Source organism: Sorex araneus, chromosome X (assembly GCF_027595985.1).
Source record: "Sorex araneus isolate mSorAra2 chromosome X, mSorAra2.pri, whole genome shotgun sequence".
NCBI classification, from domain to species: Eukaryota; Metazoa; Chordata; class Mammalia; order Eulipotyphla; family Soricidae; genus Sorex; species Sorex araneus.
Genome location: NC_073313.1, coordinates 46,320,334 through 46,334,745, shown reverse-complemented (window position 1 = coordinate 46,334,745; position 14,412 = coordinate 46,320,334). Strand labels below are relative to the sequence as shown.

The 14,412-nt window shown below is 38.2% G+C and overlaps 1 protein-coding gene across 4 annotated transcripts in view; it reads left to right on the top strand.

Moving 5' to 3' along the window:
- The window catches only part of EFHC2 (EF-hand domain containing 2), a 259,310-nt gene that overhangs the window by 213,825 nt on the left and 31,073 nt on the right, over positions 1-14,412 (top strand). For all 4 annotated transcript variants that reach the window (XM_055121648.1, XM_055121644.1, XM_055121646.1 and 1 more), the window contains exons 12-13: positions 10,622-10,819; positions 12,509-12,601. In XM_055121648.1, coding sequence (XP_054977623.1) covers positions 10,622-10,819; positions 12,509-12,601 — 291 coding nt within the window. The remainder of the gene's footprint in view (positions 1-10,621; positions 10,820-12,508; positions 12,602-14,412) is intronic.

Sequence of the window (14,412 nt, the reverse complement as noted above, 5' to 3'; positions counted from 1 at the left end):
GGGACCATATGGGATGCTGGGAATCAAACCCGGGTTGGCTGCGTGCAAGGCAAATGCCCTACCCCCTGTGTTATTGCTCCAGCCCTGACTTTTTGATTTTGTGGTGGTTTCTTTTACTGTCTAAAGTTTTTCAGTATGATAACCCAGTGGTACCACTAAAAGGCGTTATCCAAAGGATATGGAAAAAATGATTCAAAAATATATTTTCACCTTTGTGTTCACAGTAGTGTAATTCACAATAGCCAAAACATGGAATTAACCCAAGTGACTACTAATGGATGACTGTATAAAGAAGCTATCATATGCATATATAGTAATATATATTTAATGAAGTAATATTCCACCATTAAAATGATGAAATTGTATGTTGGGGGACAAAATGAAGGAACTTGGGGGAGATTATGCTAAGTGAGATAAGTAAGGAAGTGAAAAACAATTTCCAGATGGTTTATTTGCATGTAATATAAATAAAGCAAATGAAGTGAAAATAAAATCCAGTAAGACAAACTCCTAGCCCAGTGAAATCTGTGGTGGATTACCCGAGGAAAAGTATGGGTGTATGGGAGGAATGGGTAGAGGGGCATTTTTGTTAAATTCCTGCCCCTTACTTTTGTTGTTCTTGTAATGTTGCTGTGCTCACACACTCGGTTGCTATGTACTAGAGATCTTTCTGTTGGGACGCAGGGATCAGAAATGCCAGGGTTACTGGGAATGCTCTTGGCATATGGGGCGGTGCTGTGGATTGAATTTGTGACCTTATCCCTACAGGGGTAGAAGGTTCTTTCTGGTGAGTTGACACTGGAACATTGGTACTGGGTGTGGTTAGTCCTCTCTAAGTATATAGTTGCCAAGGTATAATCCTGAAAATCTGTGCTTTTATAAACCAGTGATTAATTGGTAAAAATTAAAATGACCAATTTCGCGGGAGGGGAACTCCATCAGGATCTATTGCTGTGAGATTTTGCTTATTGCTGGTGTGAGTTTAAAAGCAACTTAACACTATGTCTTCAAATACTTTAAAGTGCTGCTTTCACCTGCCTACCTAATTATATTTCGGGAACACTATCGAAAAAAATTGAAATAAATGTAAATATTTATATACAAATATGTCCCTTCTGATATAATTTGGATGAAAATTTGAGAATGGCTCATAAAATATTCGATAGCAGAAGTTGGTTTTTGTTTTGGTTTTGTTTTCAGAAGAATATATGATATGTAGAAATATTATACTAGTTAAATGGGGTGGGGAGGGAAGCAAACTATAAATAAATGTAAGACTATTAAGGAAAAAAACACTATGCATTTAGAAGGTTACCCCCCTCCCATAAAAGTGCCAGGATGTTTATGCATTGATTTTTGGGTGGTGTAGTTATATGTGGTTTCTCTTCTTGTATATATATATATATGTATGTATATATATATAACAAAATGATCTAATTAAAAATGTGTTTCAGGGCTGGAGCGATAGTATATCGGGTAGGGTTTGCCTTGCATACAGCCGACCTGGGTTCAATTCCCAGCATTCTATATGGTCCCCTGAGCACCGCCAGGAGTAATTCCTGAGTGTAAAGCCAGGACTAACCCCTGTATATAACCGGGTATGACCCAAAAAGAAAAAAAAGTTTTTTAAATAAAAAATATTAAAATGTGTTCTCTTATAAAGGAGTAAAGGCAATAATTTTTCATTTTAGAATATGTGTTCAGAAAGATTTAAGAATATGATTATACTTACTGTGATTGCTATAGTTTGATACAACGAAGACTTAAATTGGTAAGTTTATTTTCAAGTGCCTGGCGACGGGGTCTTGTGCTCAGCCCTAAGTGTAATCAGTAAATCCCTCGGGCTTGCATGAGTTTGCTCTCCTTCTGAGTTACATACGTCTGACCTCTCACCATCCATTCAGGGCTCAACGTAGCCTCTCAGGCATCTGTGGACTAGTGAGAAAGTTAAAAAGGAAAAGCCAGATGTGAGGTTTGCATGGAGACAAATAATCCCTGAACACAGGATTGATGTTAATGAAAAGGAAGGCAAAGAAATGAAGAAAAATGAATAACTTTTCTTGTAAATTAGATGAATATTCATTTCCTCTCTGCCCACATTTCAAGTTAAGCACCGTCATGCCATGCAGACTTCCATTTGCTGTTACCAAAAGCTTGACAGGATTTTCTTAAACCCACTGTTATCTTAGTTTTATTGAAATGCATGTTGTACCAAATTATGGAATACTTACATATTAACAACTTTAAAGGGTTTCTAAAATTATACCTCAAAAGAATATTGTTAGTAATGTATAGAAATTGCTCATAACTGCATGAGAATGTCTAATTTTGTTTGGTTATACTTAAGCAACCCTAAGTTGGGTGTACCAAGGCATACTGGATTTCAAACTAAATAAATCAAAATTACTATGTGCATTCCACTACATGTCAAAACAGGAAAAGCTGTCTTGTTTGATCTGAAATGAAGATTAGAATGGTAATAGAGAGAAAATGAGACTCTGCTTACAGTTATGTGGAATCAAAGAGTAGGGTCAATAATTTTCAATTCAGATGTACTTCTCTTCAAGAAAACATATCAAAAATTCATTTACAAAGCAGATGAATTTGGCAGTAATTATTTTTACTGTCAAATGATTTTTTAGTTTCTAAAAGACTTATTTCAAGGTTCAGTGTGTTTACTTGTCATTAAGAAAGTTACAGAAATAAGAGGGAAATTAAAGCTAAGGTGTTTGGTACCATTGCCAATTAATAATGTACCAAATTAAGGTAAAGCATATTTATATGTATTAGACAAAGAAGAGGGTCATCTAATTTGGTTTCTTCTGATTTGGTGTCGCAGATCCATCCAGTATGTAAATGAAGGTACACCTGGAACTTAATACTTTATCACTTTAGACTTAATTCTAACTATGACTATTTAACACAATTGTACCTTTACCTTTGACATTCTTTAGTTAAATTCAGCCATCAGGAACAGTTCACATTTTTCTAAGATAAACTTGCTTAAGAGAAGTAACTACTCCAGTCTGAGATAATTTGAAATCATCTCCTTTGTAGGGGGATGAGAATCATAAAATTGTTGCCGTTTAGTGAGCATTCATAGCGCCCAGCACGATACTAGATAGTTGTCAGACCTTTGTAACTTGACTTTCGTTTCTTCATTCACTCCACTATGTATAATAGTTATGACTACATTCCAGGTGCTGTTTAAGATACTGGAGGGTTCATCAGTGAACAAAACTGACAGATATCCCTACCCTTAGCGGAACTTACATGCTAGTTTAGGGATAAAGATTATATAAGACTAAAAGTATGATACAATAGATTAGGTTTAAGATGAGTGCCAAGAAGAAAAAAAGAAAGCAAGGTAAAGTGTAGGGAATCCCAGACATGCTCAGGCAGGGGTCAATTACATTTATGTGAAAGACGATCAGAGAATGTCTTATGGAGGTGACAATGAAAAGATGACAACATACCCTACAGAAGGTGATGGTTCAAGCTGTGTAGCTGGGGATGAAATTTTCCAGGTATAGCAAACAGGGTGCAGGGACCCTAAAGTTGAGTGTGTCTGGCTTCTGTGTCCTGTGTCTGGCGGAAGAGCAGCAAAGCGTGTGTGGTGTGCCAGGCACTGAGGTTGTAAAAGGTCAGAGTCCGAGGAAGAAGCTGGGAGGTCATGCTGGGTTTTTGGTGCTCAGCTCTGAGAGAAATGGCAAGCCCTTGAAAAGTTTGGACAGAGGAATGACTTGATCTGACTTAGATTTTAATAGTATCATCTTGGTTCCCAGGATAAAATCAAATTTGATGTAACAAGTATTCTTAGCCAATTTCACAGATAATAAACAGGTTCAGAGACGTTAAGGCATTTACTAAACTTCTCATGAAAAAAAAAATCTGCGGTGCTGAAATTTTAATTCAGCTCTGTATAATTTAAAAGTTCTCATCTACCCCCTTGGCCTCCCAACTGCAAACAGGAATTTGATTAAGGCTTGAGTAGATAATTTTCTTTTTTGTGTGGGAGAGGGTTTGGACCACATCTGGTAATGCTCAAGGCTTATTCCTGGCTCTGCGCTCAGCAGTTACTCCTGGCAGTACTTGGGAGACCTTATGGAGTACCAGGGATTGAACCCAAGCCAGTTGCATGCAAGGCAAGTGTCTTACCCACTGTATTATTGCTTCGGGCCCTGGTGATATTCCTATAGGCTGTGGTGCCCTCTCCCCAAGCCCTTCCCTGAAGTTATTGGGTTTTCTGGTAAAGACACCACGTCTCACAACTTCAGTGTGGCATCATTTCTATTGAAAGTCCAGAAATATACTATCTGGGAATTAATTTTGCCCAACCCAAGTAGCCATATGTAATCGCGAATGGTAGAGTTTTTGTAAATGGTTTTGAACTATACTTACAGGAGTAGCACAGTCTTTTGCCCTACTTTGATATGTCTTTTCACTTCTCCTTCCTGTTGCACATATTCTACCAACTATCTTTTCTCCCTTCTGGTGTCTGGAAAACCTCTAGTCCAGTGGTATTCCAGGCTGTAATGTAAATGATGATAAAGACAGGGCTCTCTGCTTTGTATGAGCAGCTCAGGTTCAGAAATACGAGAAAAAGCCTGAAGAGATGTAGCATGTGAGCAGGTAAGCCCGACTCCTGAATAAAGGGGGTGAGACATTTTATTTCTTGAGTACCAAACTGAAGAAACTGATAAAGGGAGATACCTTGGGGCTGGAGTGATAGCACAGCGGTAGGGCGTTCGCCTTTCATGGGGCCGACCCGTGTTTGATTCCTCCGCCCCTCTCGGAGAGCCCAGCAAGCTACCAAGAGTATCGCGCCCTCACAGCAGAGCCTGTCAAGCTACCCGTGGCGTATTGGATATGCCAAAAACAGTAACAAGAAGTCTCACAATGAGAGACATTACTGGTGCCCGCTTGAACAAATTGATGAGCAAGGGGATGACAGTGACAGTGACAGTGACACTGGGGCTGGAGCGATAGCACAGCAGTAGGGCGTTTGCCTTGCACGCGGCTGACCCGGGTTCGATTCCCACCATCCTATATAGTCCCCTGAGCACCACCAGGGGTAATTCCCGAGAGCAGAGCCAGGAGTGACCCCTGTGCATCGCCGGGTGTGACCCAAAAAGCCAAAAAAAAAAAAGGGAGCTCTCTTATTAATATCAAAATTGCTGTTTGGCTTAATTTAGACTCAATCAAATTCAATAAAATTAAAAATTTTTTTTTTCTGGACTTAAGACTCCAGTCCTTTTGTTTACATCTAAGCTTTATATTCATTTGAAAATGTTGCCTAGATTTTAATAATTCAATATGGAAATATGGCGGTACTCAGGAGCGCCTGTAGGCATGCTCTTCAAGGGATGCTCCCGGTGTGGCTTAGGGGACAGTGCTGGGCCAGACATCCAACCCTGCAGCTAACTCTTTGTCCCCTGTATAAAATACACTCATAAATTGGACTGGTTTGTATCCTCTGATAATGTCTTGCCATCGGTTTTTTTAGGCTAAGAATTGCATTTTGCTCCCCTATTAAAATTAGGGTAATGAAGGCATGTTTTCCATTTGCCTTAGTTCTTGGCCTGGGGTGGGGAGGGAGAAAAGAAAAAGAGGGGAAGGGAGGGCGGGCAGACTGTTCATTTTAGTGAATAAGTTTTTTGTGGGTTTTATTATTATTTTTTTTTAGATTTTTTTTGGTATGGATTTTCTTGGGGGTTTTGTTGTGTTTGGAAGCTACCCCAAACAGTGATCAGAACTTCCTCCTGGTTGTGTCTCAGGGATGACTCCTTGTGGGCTCAGGGAGACCAGATGTGATGCAGAGGATTAAACCCTGGCCTGCCGTGTGCAAGGCAAGCGCACCCTCCTGCTGTACTGTTGCGCCTTGTAAGGGATTTTCATAGAGATTGCTATGGTGCAGTTGTCCGCACCTGTATGCTCCATGAATAAGAGAATAAGGTTTTCTCTTTGCTTAAATATAATCGTGCGTACCACTGGTGCTCTGACTATCGCATGTGTACTGTAGTGAGAGCCCACCAATGCATCTGCGTGACATATTTCTGGTCTTCATGCCTGAGCGGTAAATAGCATATAAGTCACCTTCTAATTTTTGTAGTGGAACATAACTGTGTTTGCCTTACTTATATGAAATCTTGAGCTGGAGCGAGGGTCCAGCAGGCACAGCGGGGAGGGTGTTTGCCTCACATGCGGCTGACCCGGGTTCGATTCCTCCATCCCTCTTGGAGAGACCGTCAAGCTACCGAGAGTATCTCGCCCGCATGGCAGAGCCTGGCAAGCTCCCCGTGGCATATTCGATATGCCAAAAACAGTAACAACGAGTCTCACTTGGAGACGTTACTGGTACCCGCTTGAGAAATCGATGAGCAATGGATGATAGTGATAGTGATAGTGATAGGGAAATAACTGAGGTTCAGAACTTGAAAAAGAAGTTTTGACTTGCCAGTTACTTTATTGGGTGACTTTAATAGAGTTTCTTATAAAAACCACTTAACATTTTTTGTTACAGAATTTTGTAAACCCTAGAGCAATTTGACCCTTCCCTAATTCTATGATTTTAATTACAAAGATGGAGAAAATCATGGTATCATTCCTTATATGGTTTATTGATTATATGTATGAAATATTAGTGCTAGGAACATAGTACAATATTTAGTAAAGGCAAAGGTAACTTACCATTTAGGTCTTTAAGATTAGTAATAGTAACCTCAGAAGACCAGATCAATACAATTAAAATTACTTTCATTTGTTTTGTGGTTCATGGGAGCTATCCCACCTTAGTGTTCAGGGTTGATTTCCCAGTGGTATTAAGGGGACCATTTGGTTCCTGTAATCAAACCTGGGGTTCTCACATGTAAAAGCATCCACCTCAGTTGTTTGAACTAGCTCCCTCTTCCCTATGATTGTTTTGTAAATAAATTTTTGTTTCCCTTTAGTTGTCAGGCAGGAAGTTCCAAGATCAGATTTTCTCTGAGAACTTAGCTCAGGATTTTATGAAAAATGTGAGGGCTGGAGCAATAGCACAGCGGGTAGGGCATTTGCCTTGCACGCGGGTACCCGGGTCAATTCCTCTGCCCCTCTCAGAGAGTCCAGAAAGCTACTGAGAGCATCTTGCTCGCACGGCAGAGTCTGCCAAGCTACCTATTGCATGTTTGATATGCCAAAAACAGTAGCAATAAGTCTTACAATGGAGATATTACTGGTGCCCATTTGAACAAATCGATGAGCAATGGAATGACAGTGATACAGTGATATGAAAACTTTAGGTGAGGAAGGGTTTGGTTTGATGGGATTTAGTTAGACTTTTGTGTCCATGACTGATACTGCACACAAATGTCTGCAAAAAACTGGTGAATTCTCAATTAGTTAAGCATAGAATTGCTATGTGACCTAGAAATTCTGCTCCTGGATATAAGAGCAGGAATTTCCTAAGAATGGAAAACAGGTGTCCAAATAAAAATGTGTACATGAATGTTCTTAGCAACGCTACTCACAATGCTAGAAAGTGGATGCAATCCAAATCTCCATTCTTGTAGAGGTAGATTAAGAAAATGTGGTACATTCATACAATGGAATATCATCCACACACAACAAGAAATAGAATACTGAAATGAACCATCATTGGGTGAGCATGTGAACATGATGTGGCCCACGGGGAAAATCCTGATAAGTGGGTGAAGGTGAAATGCAGTACATCAGTGTAACTGTGGGATTTCCTAGAATCTATAAGGAAATTTTTGACTCAGAACCCTAGAAATCTTAAATGATAGAGTGTCAAGGTATATTTTATTTTCTCTTCTGCAAAAAGTTTGCTTCTAAGAGTAACAGCTTTTTAATTCTTATATATAGAAATTAAAGATACATATGACTATGTATATAAGAATTCAGAAATAAAATCCTCATTAAGTCAGGATTGTTGGGAACTGAGTTATTTTTAATAAGTGGATTTTCTTAGGGGTGAAAGTTTATTCATACAGCCAGCTTGCATTCTAATCATTTTGATGTAATTCTTTCTAATATGTGCTGCAGAGTTTTCATATAGCAACTATTTTGAAAACATTCTAGCTCATTTGTTAGACCTACTTGTTTATTTTTTGATCCTACCATGCAGTGCTCAGAGGCTTCTCCCTGTTCATTGGTTGTGCTCCAGGGGCCATGCAGTGCCAGTGATCAAACCGAGGCTTCCTGTGTGCAAAGCACGTGTTCCAGCCCACTGAGCACTCTCTCTGCCTTACAGCTTTTAATTTAATCTCTCATTTTTGCCTCACTGTCAGAGTGTGTCAGTTTTTACTAATTGCTTTCTTCCCTATCTCCAAAATATTGTTATAATTTACTGATTTATAAATTTTATGCCCTGGAAAATCAGAACCATAACCTTGTTACAACTTTGTATAAAAGAAGATTATTAAGCCTGAATGGAATCATGTATTTAATGACAGAGTTTTTTTTTAAACCCATTTAATGTCTTTAAATTTTACTTCATATAGACCAAGGACCATAGTGGAGAGTTCTGTGCTTTGTTCATTTTTCTGATAGTGGTGTGTAGTGATATTTGTATATTAATATTGTGAACTTAAACACTGTTGGAACAATAGTACCTAAAATGTAATGAAATTTTACTTTTGTTTGTAGGCTATTATTTGATAGAAGTTTGACTGGTTTTTTTAAAGATTTTTTTAATCGAATCACTGTGAGATAGACCATTACAAAGCTGTTTATGATTAGGTTTCAGTCATACAGTGTTCCAACACCCATCCCTTCACTAGTATACATTTCCCAGAACCAGTGTCCCCAGTTTCCCTGCCATCACCCCCAACCTACCCCCTACCTGCCTCTATGGCAGGTGCTCTTCTCTCTCTCTTTGTCTCTCTCTTTCTCTCCCTCTCCCTTTCCCTCCCTCCCTCCCTCCCTCCCTCCTTCCCTCCTTTTCTCTCCCCCCCTTTGGATATATATATTTTTATATATCAATAATGAATGCAGTCATTCTTTATGTGTCCGTCTCCTTCTAACTCATTTCAGTCAGCATGATACTCTCCATGTCCATCCATTTATAGGGAAATTTCATGACTTCATTTTTTTCTTAAGAGCTGAGTAGTATTCCATTTTGTAGATGTTCCACAGTTTCTTTATCCATTCGTCTGTTCTCAGGCACTCAGGTTGTTTCCAGATACACACTATTGTGAATAGTGCTGCAATGAACATAGGATTGCAAGATACTGTTTCTGCTGTGTTTTTTGGCACCCAGGGTACATTTCCAGGAGTGGCATTGCTGCTGGATCAAATGGGACCTCAGTTTCTAGTTTTATGAGGAATGTCCATATTGTTTTCCAAAAAGACTGGACCAGTAGGCATTCCCACTAACAATGAATGAAAGTCTCTTTCTTCCCACATCTGCACCAGCAGTGGTTGTTCTTGTGCTTTTGGATGTGTGCCAGTCTCTGTGGTGTGAGATGATATCTCATTGTTGTTTTGATTTGCCTCTCCCTGATGATTAGTGATGAAGAGAATTTTTTTCATGTGCCTTTTGGCTGTTCAAATTTCGTCTTCTGTTCCTTTTTTCTCCCCATTTTTTTGATGGAGTTGGATGTATTTTTCTTGTAAAGTTCAACCAGTGCTTTGTATGTCTTTGATACTAACCCCTTATCAGAAGGGTATTAGGTGATAACCTTTTGTAGGCTGTCCATATATCTTGGTCACTGTTTCTTTCTTTTTTCTTTTTCTTTTATTGAATCACTGTGAGATACAAAGCTTTCTGTGGTTAGGTTTCAGTCATAGTGTTCTAATACCCATCCCTCCACAGTGTGCATTGCCCAGCACTAGTGTCCCCAGTTTCCCTCCCATCTCCCCTGCCTCTCACCCCCCAACCTGCCTCTATGGCAGACGCTTTTCTTCTCTTTCTCTCTCTTACTCTAGCTCTAGCTCTATTTCCTCTTCCTTTTGGGCATTGTGGTTTGCATACAGTTACTGAAAGATTATCAGGAGTATATCTTTATCTATTTTTGACACTCAGTTCCTGTCCAACATGAAGACGTTGGAGAGGAACTGAGTGTTAAATGTAGAAGCTTCTTAGTTTAGTGTAGTCCCATTTGTTTATCTTGCTTCCACTTACTTGGTCAGTGGCATTTCGTCTTTGAAGATGCCTTTAACTTCAATATCATGGAGAGTTTTGCCTACATTTTCTCCATGTACCTTATGGATTTGGTTGACTCTGGTTTAAAAAGAGCAATTTTAAAGGTCAGAGATAGCAGGTAGGACATTTGCCTTGCATGTAGCCAATCCAAATTTGATCCCATACATCTTGTATGATCTACTGAGCACTGCCAGGAGTGATTTCTGAATGCAGAGCCAGAAGTAAGCCTTAAGCACTCCTGGGTGTGGCTTCAAAACAAAAGACAAACCAAAAAAAGTGGCATTTCATTTATAAGCCAAGTTCTTTGAGTTTATTTTCTACCCTTTGTGTCTGTCTGTTATTGAAAAGTAGAGAAATTAAAAGGCACCTTTTATTTTTTATAATCGGTAGAAACTTTATAAAATGAAATTTGGATATTTTTAATATAGGGGTAAAATATTCCTGAATTTTAAGATCAATTTTGTATAATTTTTGTAGCAATACAATAAAAGATATAGTTTCCGGGAACATCACAGACCAAGAAGTTATAACTATTGCACGTCACTTCCGGGTTCCCGAAGAAATGTGTCCAGAAAGAGAAACTCTACTTGCAGAGGCCCATGAGCAGCTTAAGAAATACAATTTTGATGCTTTTGACAAACTCATTGCGGAATGCATATATGAAGATCGAGCAAAGTAAGCCTTTGTTTTATTGACTCTTAGTACATCACTTATGTTTCTGTGAACCTAAGTAATAAAGGAATTTATTTGTATTTTATCAAAATGGACTAAACGAGAAATGATAACATGCTTTGCAATTTAGCATAGAACCCTTAAATCCTTTCAGGAGAGTGCCTGGCTGTAAATATCTCATAGTGTGGTGATTTTTATTTGTTGATGCAATAGGGAAGAGACCCTTTATCTTCAAAAGAATAAATGCCTTTTTTGCATTTTCTTTCATTGGTTTCCCAAAGCTTTAAACAGGCACATAATAAATTTAGATAGTAAAAAAGTAAAAAGGTTTAATTATGAGAAGTCATTCTCTTACATTATTTTAGTGATAACCAACATTTATAAATGTGACTTTTTATCATAAACAAGACAAAATCTTTACAAGGAAACTGTCTATTGGATTTTTAAAATGTATTTATTCTTGAAAATAATGAAGCTCTGGGCCAGAGAGATAGTACAGTTACAAGGCATTTGTCTTACATGCGGCTGACCCGGATTCAATCTCTAGCAACACTTACAGCCTTCCAGCACCGACAGAAGTCATCCCTAACCACAGAGCCAGGAGTAGTAAGCTCTGAACACCTCTAGGTATGGCCTAAAATGAAAAAGAAAGAAAGGAAGGAAGGTAGGTCAACAAACCTCCTTCTAATAAATGTCACATTTGTATTGAACTTGTCTTTTTTAATAAACAGCTAGAGTCCCATCTTAATATATTTTGTTATGCATCTTAACCACAGACCTGGTATACTGGGGGCAATAACCATTTGGAGTTAGAAAATTTTTATTCTAACTCAGTATCTAATTTTATTAATATGCACCACTGCCATTCTCTTCCCTCTTCCCTCATTTGTAACCACAAGCCTGCACCCAAGTTTCTCCTATATAGCCTAAATATTGTGGAAGCTCCCAAGTTTATCCCAAGTGATAAGGCTGCCTCTTCTTCGCTAAAGGAATACTTCTTGGGAATAATGAGGTTGCCTGATTATACAGCTCTGATATTCTTTCTGGATATGACAAACTTTAATTCTGAACATTAGCATGTTCTCACTATTTTAGAACATTGCTGCAAAGAAAGGGGCCATTTTCTTTCTTTTAAGTGCTCATTTTTCCTGATGGCCAGGAGAATATTGACTAGACCCTGATAAGACTTTGTGTCCCCAGTGGGTTTAAGAAAATCCCAGGTGGTCTGCTTTGGAAAAGCCATTTGACAAAATTGAAGTGAACCTTAAGGACCCAATTAGGGCTTCCAGGTTTGGGGCCAAGGAAAAGGCTAGGAAAAAATACCCTCAAGTCATAGAATACTTGTGTTGGAGGCTCTAGATGCCTGTTAAATTAGGAGCTGTTTTCAAATATCATAACCATTTTTGACTAGTGGTCAAGAATGCAGATCGATTACTTAAAGCAACACTGTGGCTACATCTGAATCTTGATGGAAAGGCCTTTGTAAGGGCAGAATCTGGTGATTTCTAAAATGGAAAAAGTTGATGAAATGCAATATGTCTGCTTTTTCTTACTGCAAATTCCAGTACCAGTTTTCATACTTATTTCCATGTGTACATTTTTAGGAGACATCTGTATTCTTTCCCATAGCATGTAATTATTATTTGAGTGACAGAAAGTATCTAAAACTGTATTTGTTTGGCTTTAATGCAGAAAAAATGTGCTACCCTCCGACGATATAAGAAGACTCTGCAAGTCCCACAGAGTACCTTTTCCCAATGATCTTCTACTGTCCTTGTCGACCAAGTAAGTGAGAGCTCTACTCTTCATGGAGATTGTTCTGCCTAATTTTGCTTTGAGGGCTAGTCCAGATTTTACATTTATCTTCAATTGGCCACAGTTCACTATTGACTGCGTTCATTATATTATTGATAACAGGACTTTATTTAGAAAGAGAAGAGCAAGTGAGTCATAATTTTGAATATTACATAGCCTACTCATATTATTTATCTTTTATCCTGAAGACACATACACAGAACTTCCTGGGACAAATGTAAGTTATTTGGTTCTGTGAATATAACATGTAAAACAGAGAGCCTATTCTTTTCAAAGCAGTATTTCCCTGTGTGTAAAGACATGAAGTAAAAAGACGTAGTGTTATTGACATCAGTTGTACAGCACAGAGATTATGATATCACAAAAAGAAAACACAATAAAACAGACTTTTTACCTCCTGGACACCACTCTCCTTGTCATCCCAACTCTGGTTGTCTTTTGTGCTTCCTATGGCATTATTCCAGCTCCTCCTCTGACTTATTCATCTCCATAATTCTCACGTTGAGGATTGTCTTCTAGGTACTGTTATCAATTCTCTGAATACATTATCTCATTTGTTTTGTGAGAACAGCTTTCTATGATGAGAGTTACTGTCGGCCTATCTTACATGAGAATGATGAGGTTTAGCGAGAAGAGATATTTTTCCAAAGTAAGATACTCTAGAAGAACTGTGATTTAACCCCCTAATCTTCCAAGTGTGCATACCCCTGCACCTAACCATTTTCAATTATTGTGCAAATAGAGAATATGTAAGATATCTTGACAGTTCTACCTCTTTCCTACTGTTTTTTACCTATTCACTCTTCTCAGTTCCCACTATTTTCGCTCTTGTTCTTAACCACATTAAAAAAAAAAGTTGAATCACTTTGATTTATAATACTATTAATAACAAGGCTTCGTGCATACAATATTCCACCACCACACCCTTCACCAGAGTGTTCCCTTCCCTCCACCCATTGCCCCAGGGCCCCTCCCAACCATGCCTCATTAACCATGTGTCTAAATTGCTGCAGAAACTGCACATTGGCCTTTCTTCCAAAGTAAACTTTCTCTACAGTTTATTTTTAAATCATATTTATTTCAGGACTGGAGTTTACAATACTGTTTATCATACTTTATTTGCATACATCCTTCCAACACTAGGTCCATCATTAGAGTTGGTTCTCTGAATATAACATGTAAAACTGAGGGCATATTTTTTCCCCGTGAGTAAAGACATGAAGTAATAGGACCTAGTATTAGAGAGGCTGCTTCCCTCCACCAGTGTCCCAGGGACCCTTCCCAACACACCCCCGCTGCCATGTAAACTCAGTTCTATAGATAAAATCTTCAGTTCCAATGACTTTGACCATTTGTTATTCTCTGTTTCTTTTTAATCCCATATATGGAAAAAAATCCTTATTTTTGTGTGTGGTAACACCTACACACATAAAGATGAATAGAGCTAATTTCCTGAAATTACACAAAATTGTTGATCAATAATAGGTTGGAACAGTAATTTATTTTAAAAAATAAATCTGTTTTAGAGGTCTATACATTTAAATAATTTTATGGATAATTCTGTGCTGACACATTTTAGAGTTTACATGAAATAGGTAAATTCTATAAATGTATATTTTAGTAAGAGTGAAGAGAATCAAGTAAATTTAAAGGGAGAACAATCAGAATTATCCCATAAAAGTACTAAATGTGTTTTGTACTAAGAAAATGAACATTGGCTTTATATTAGAAACTGTTACATTATAGATAGTGCTTGAGTGACTGCCTTAATAAGTAAAAGA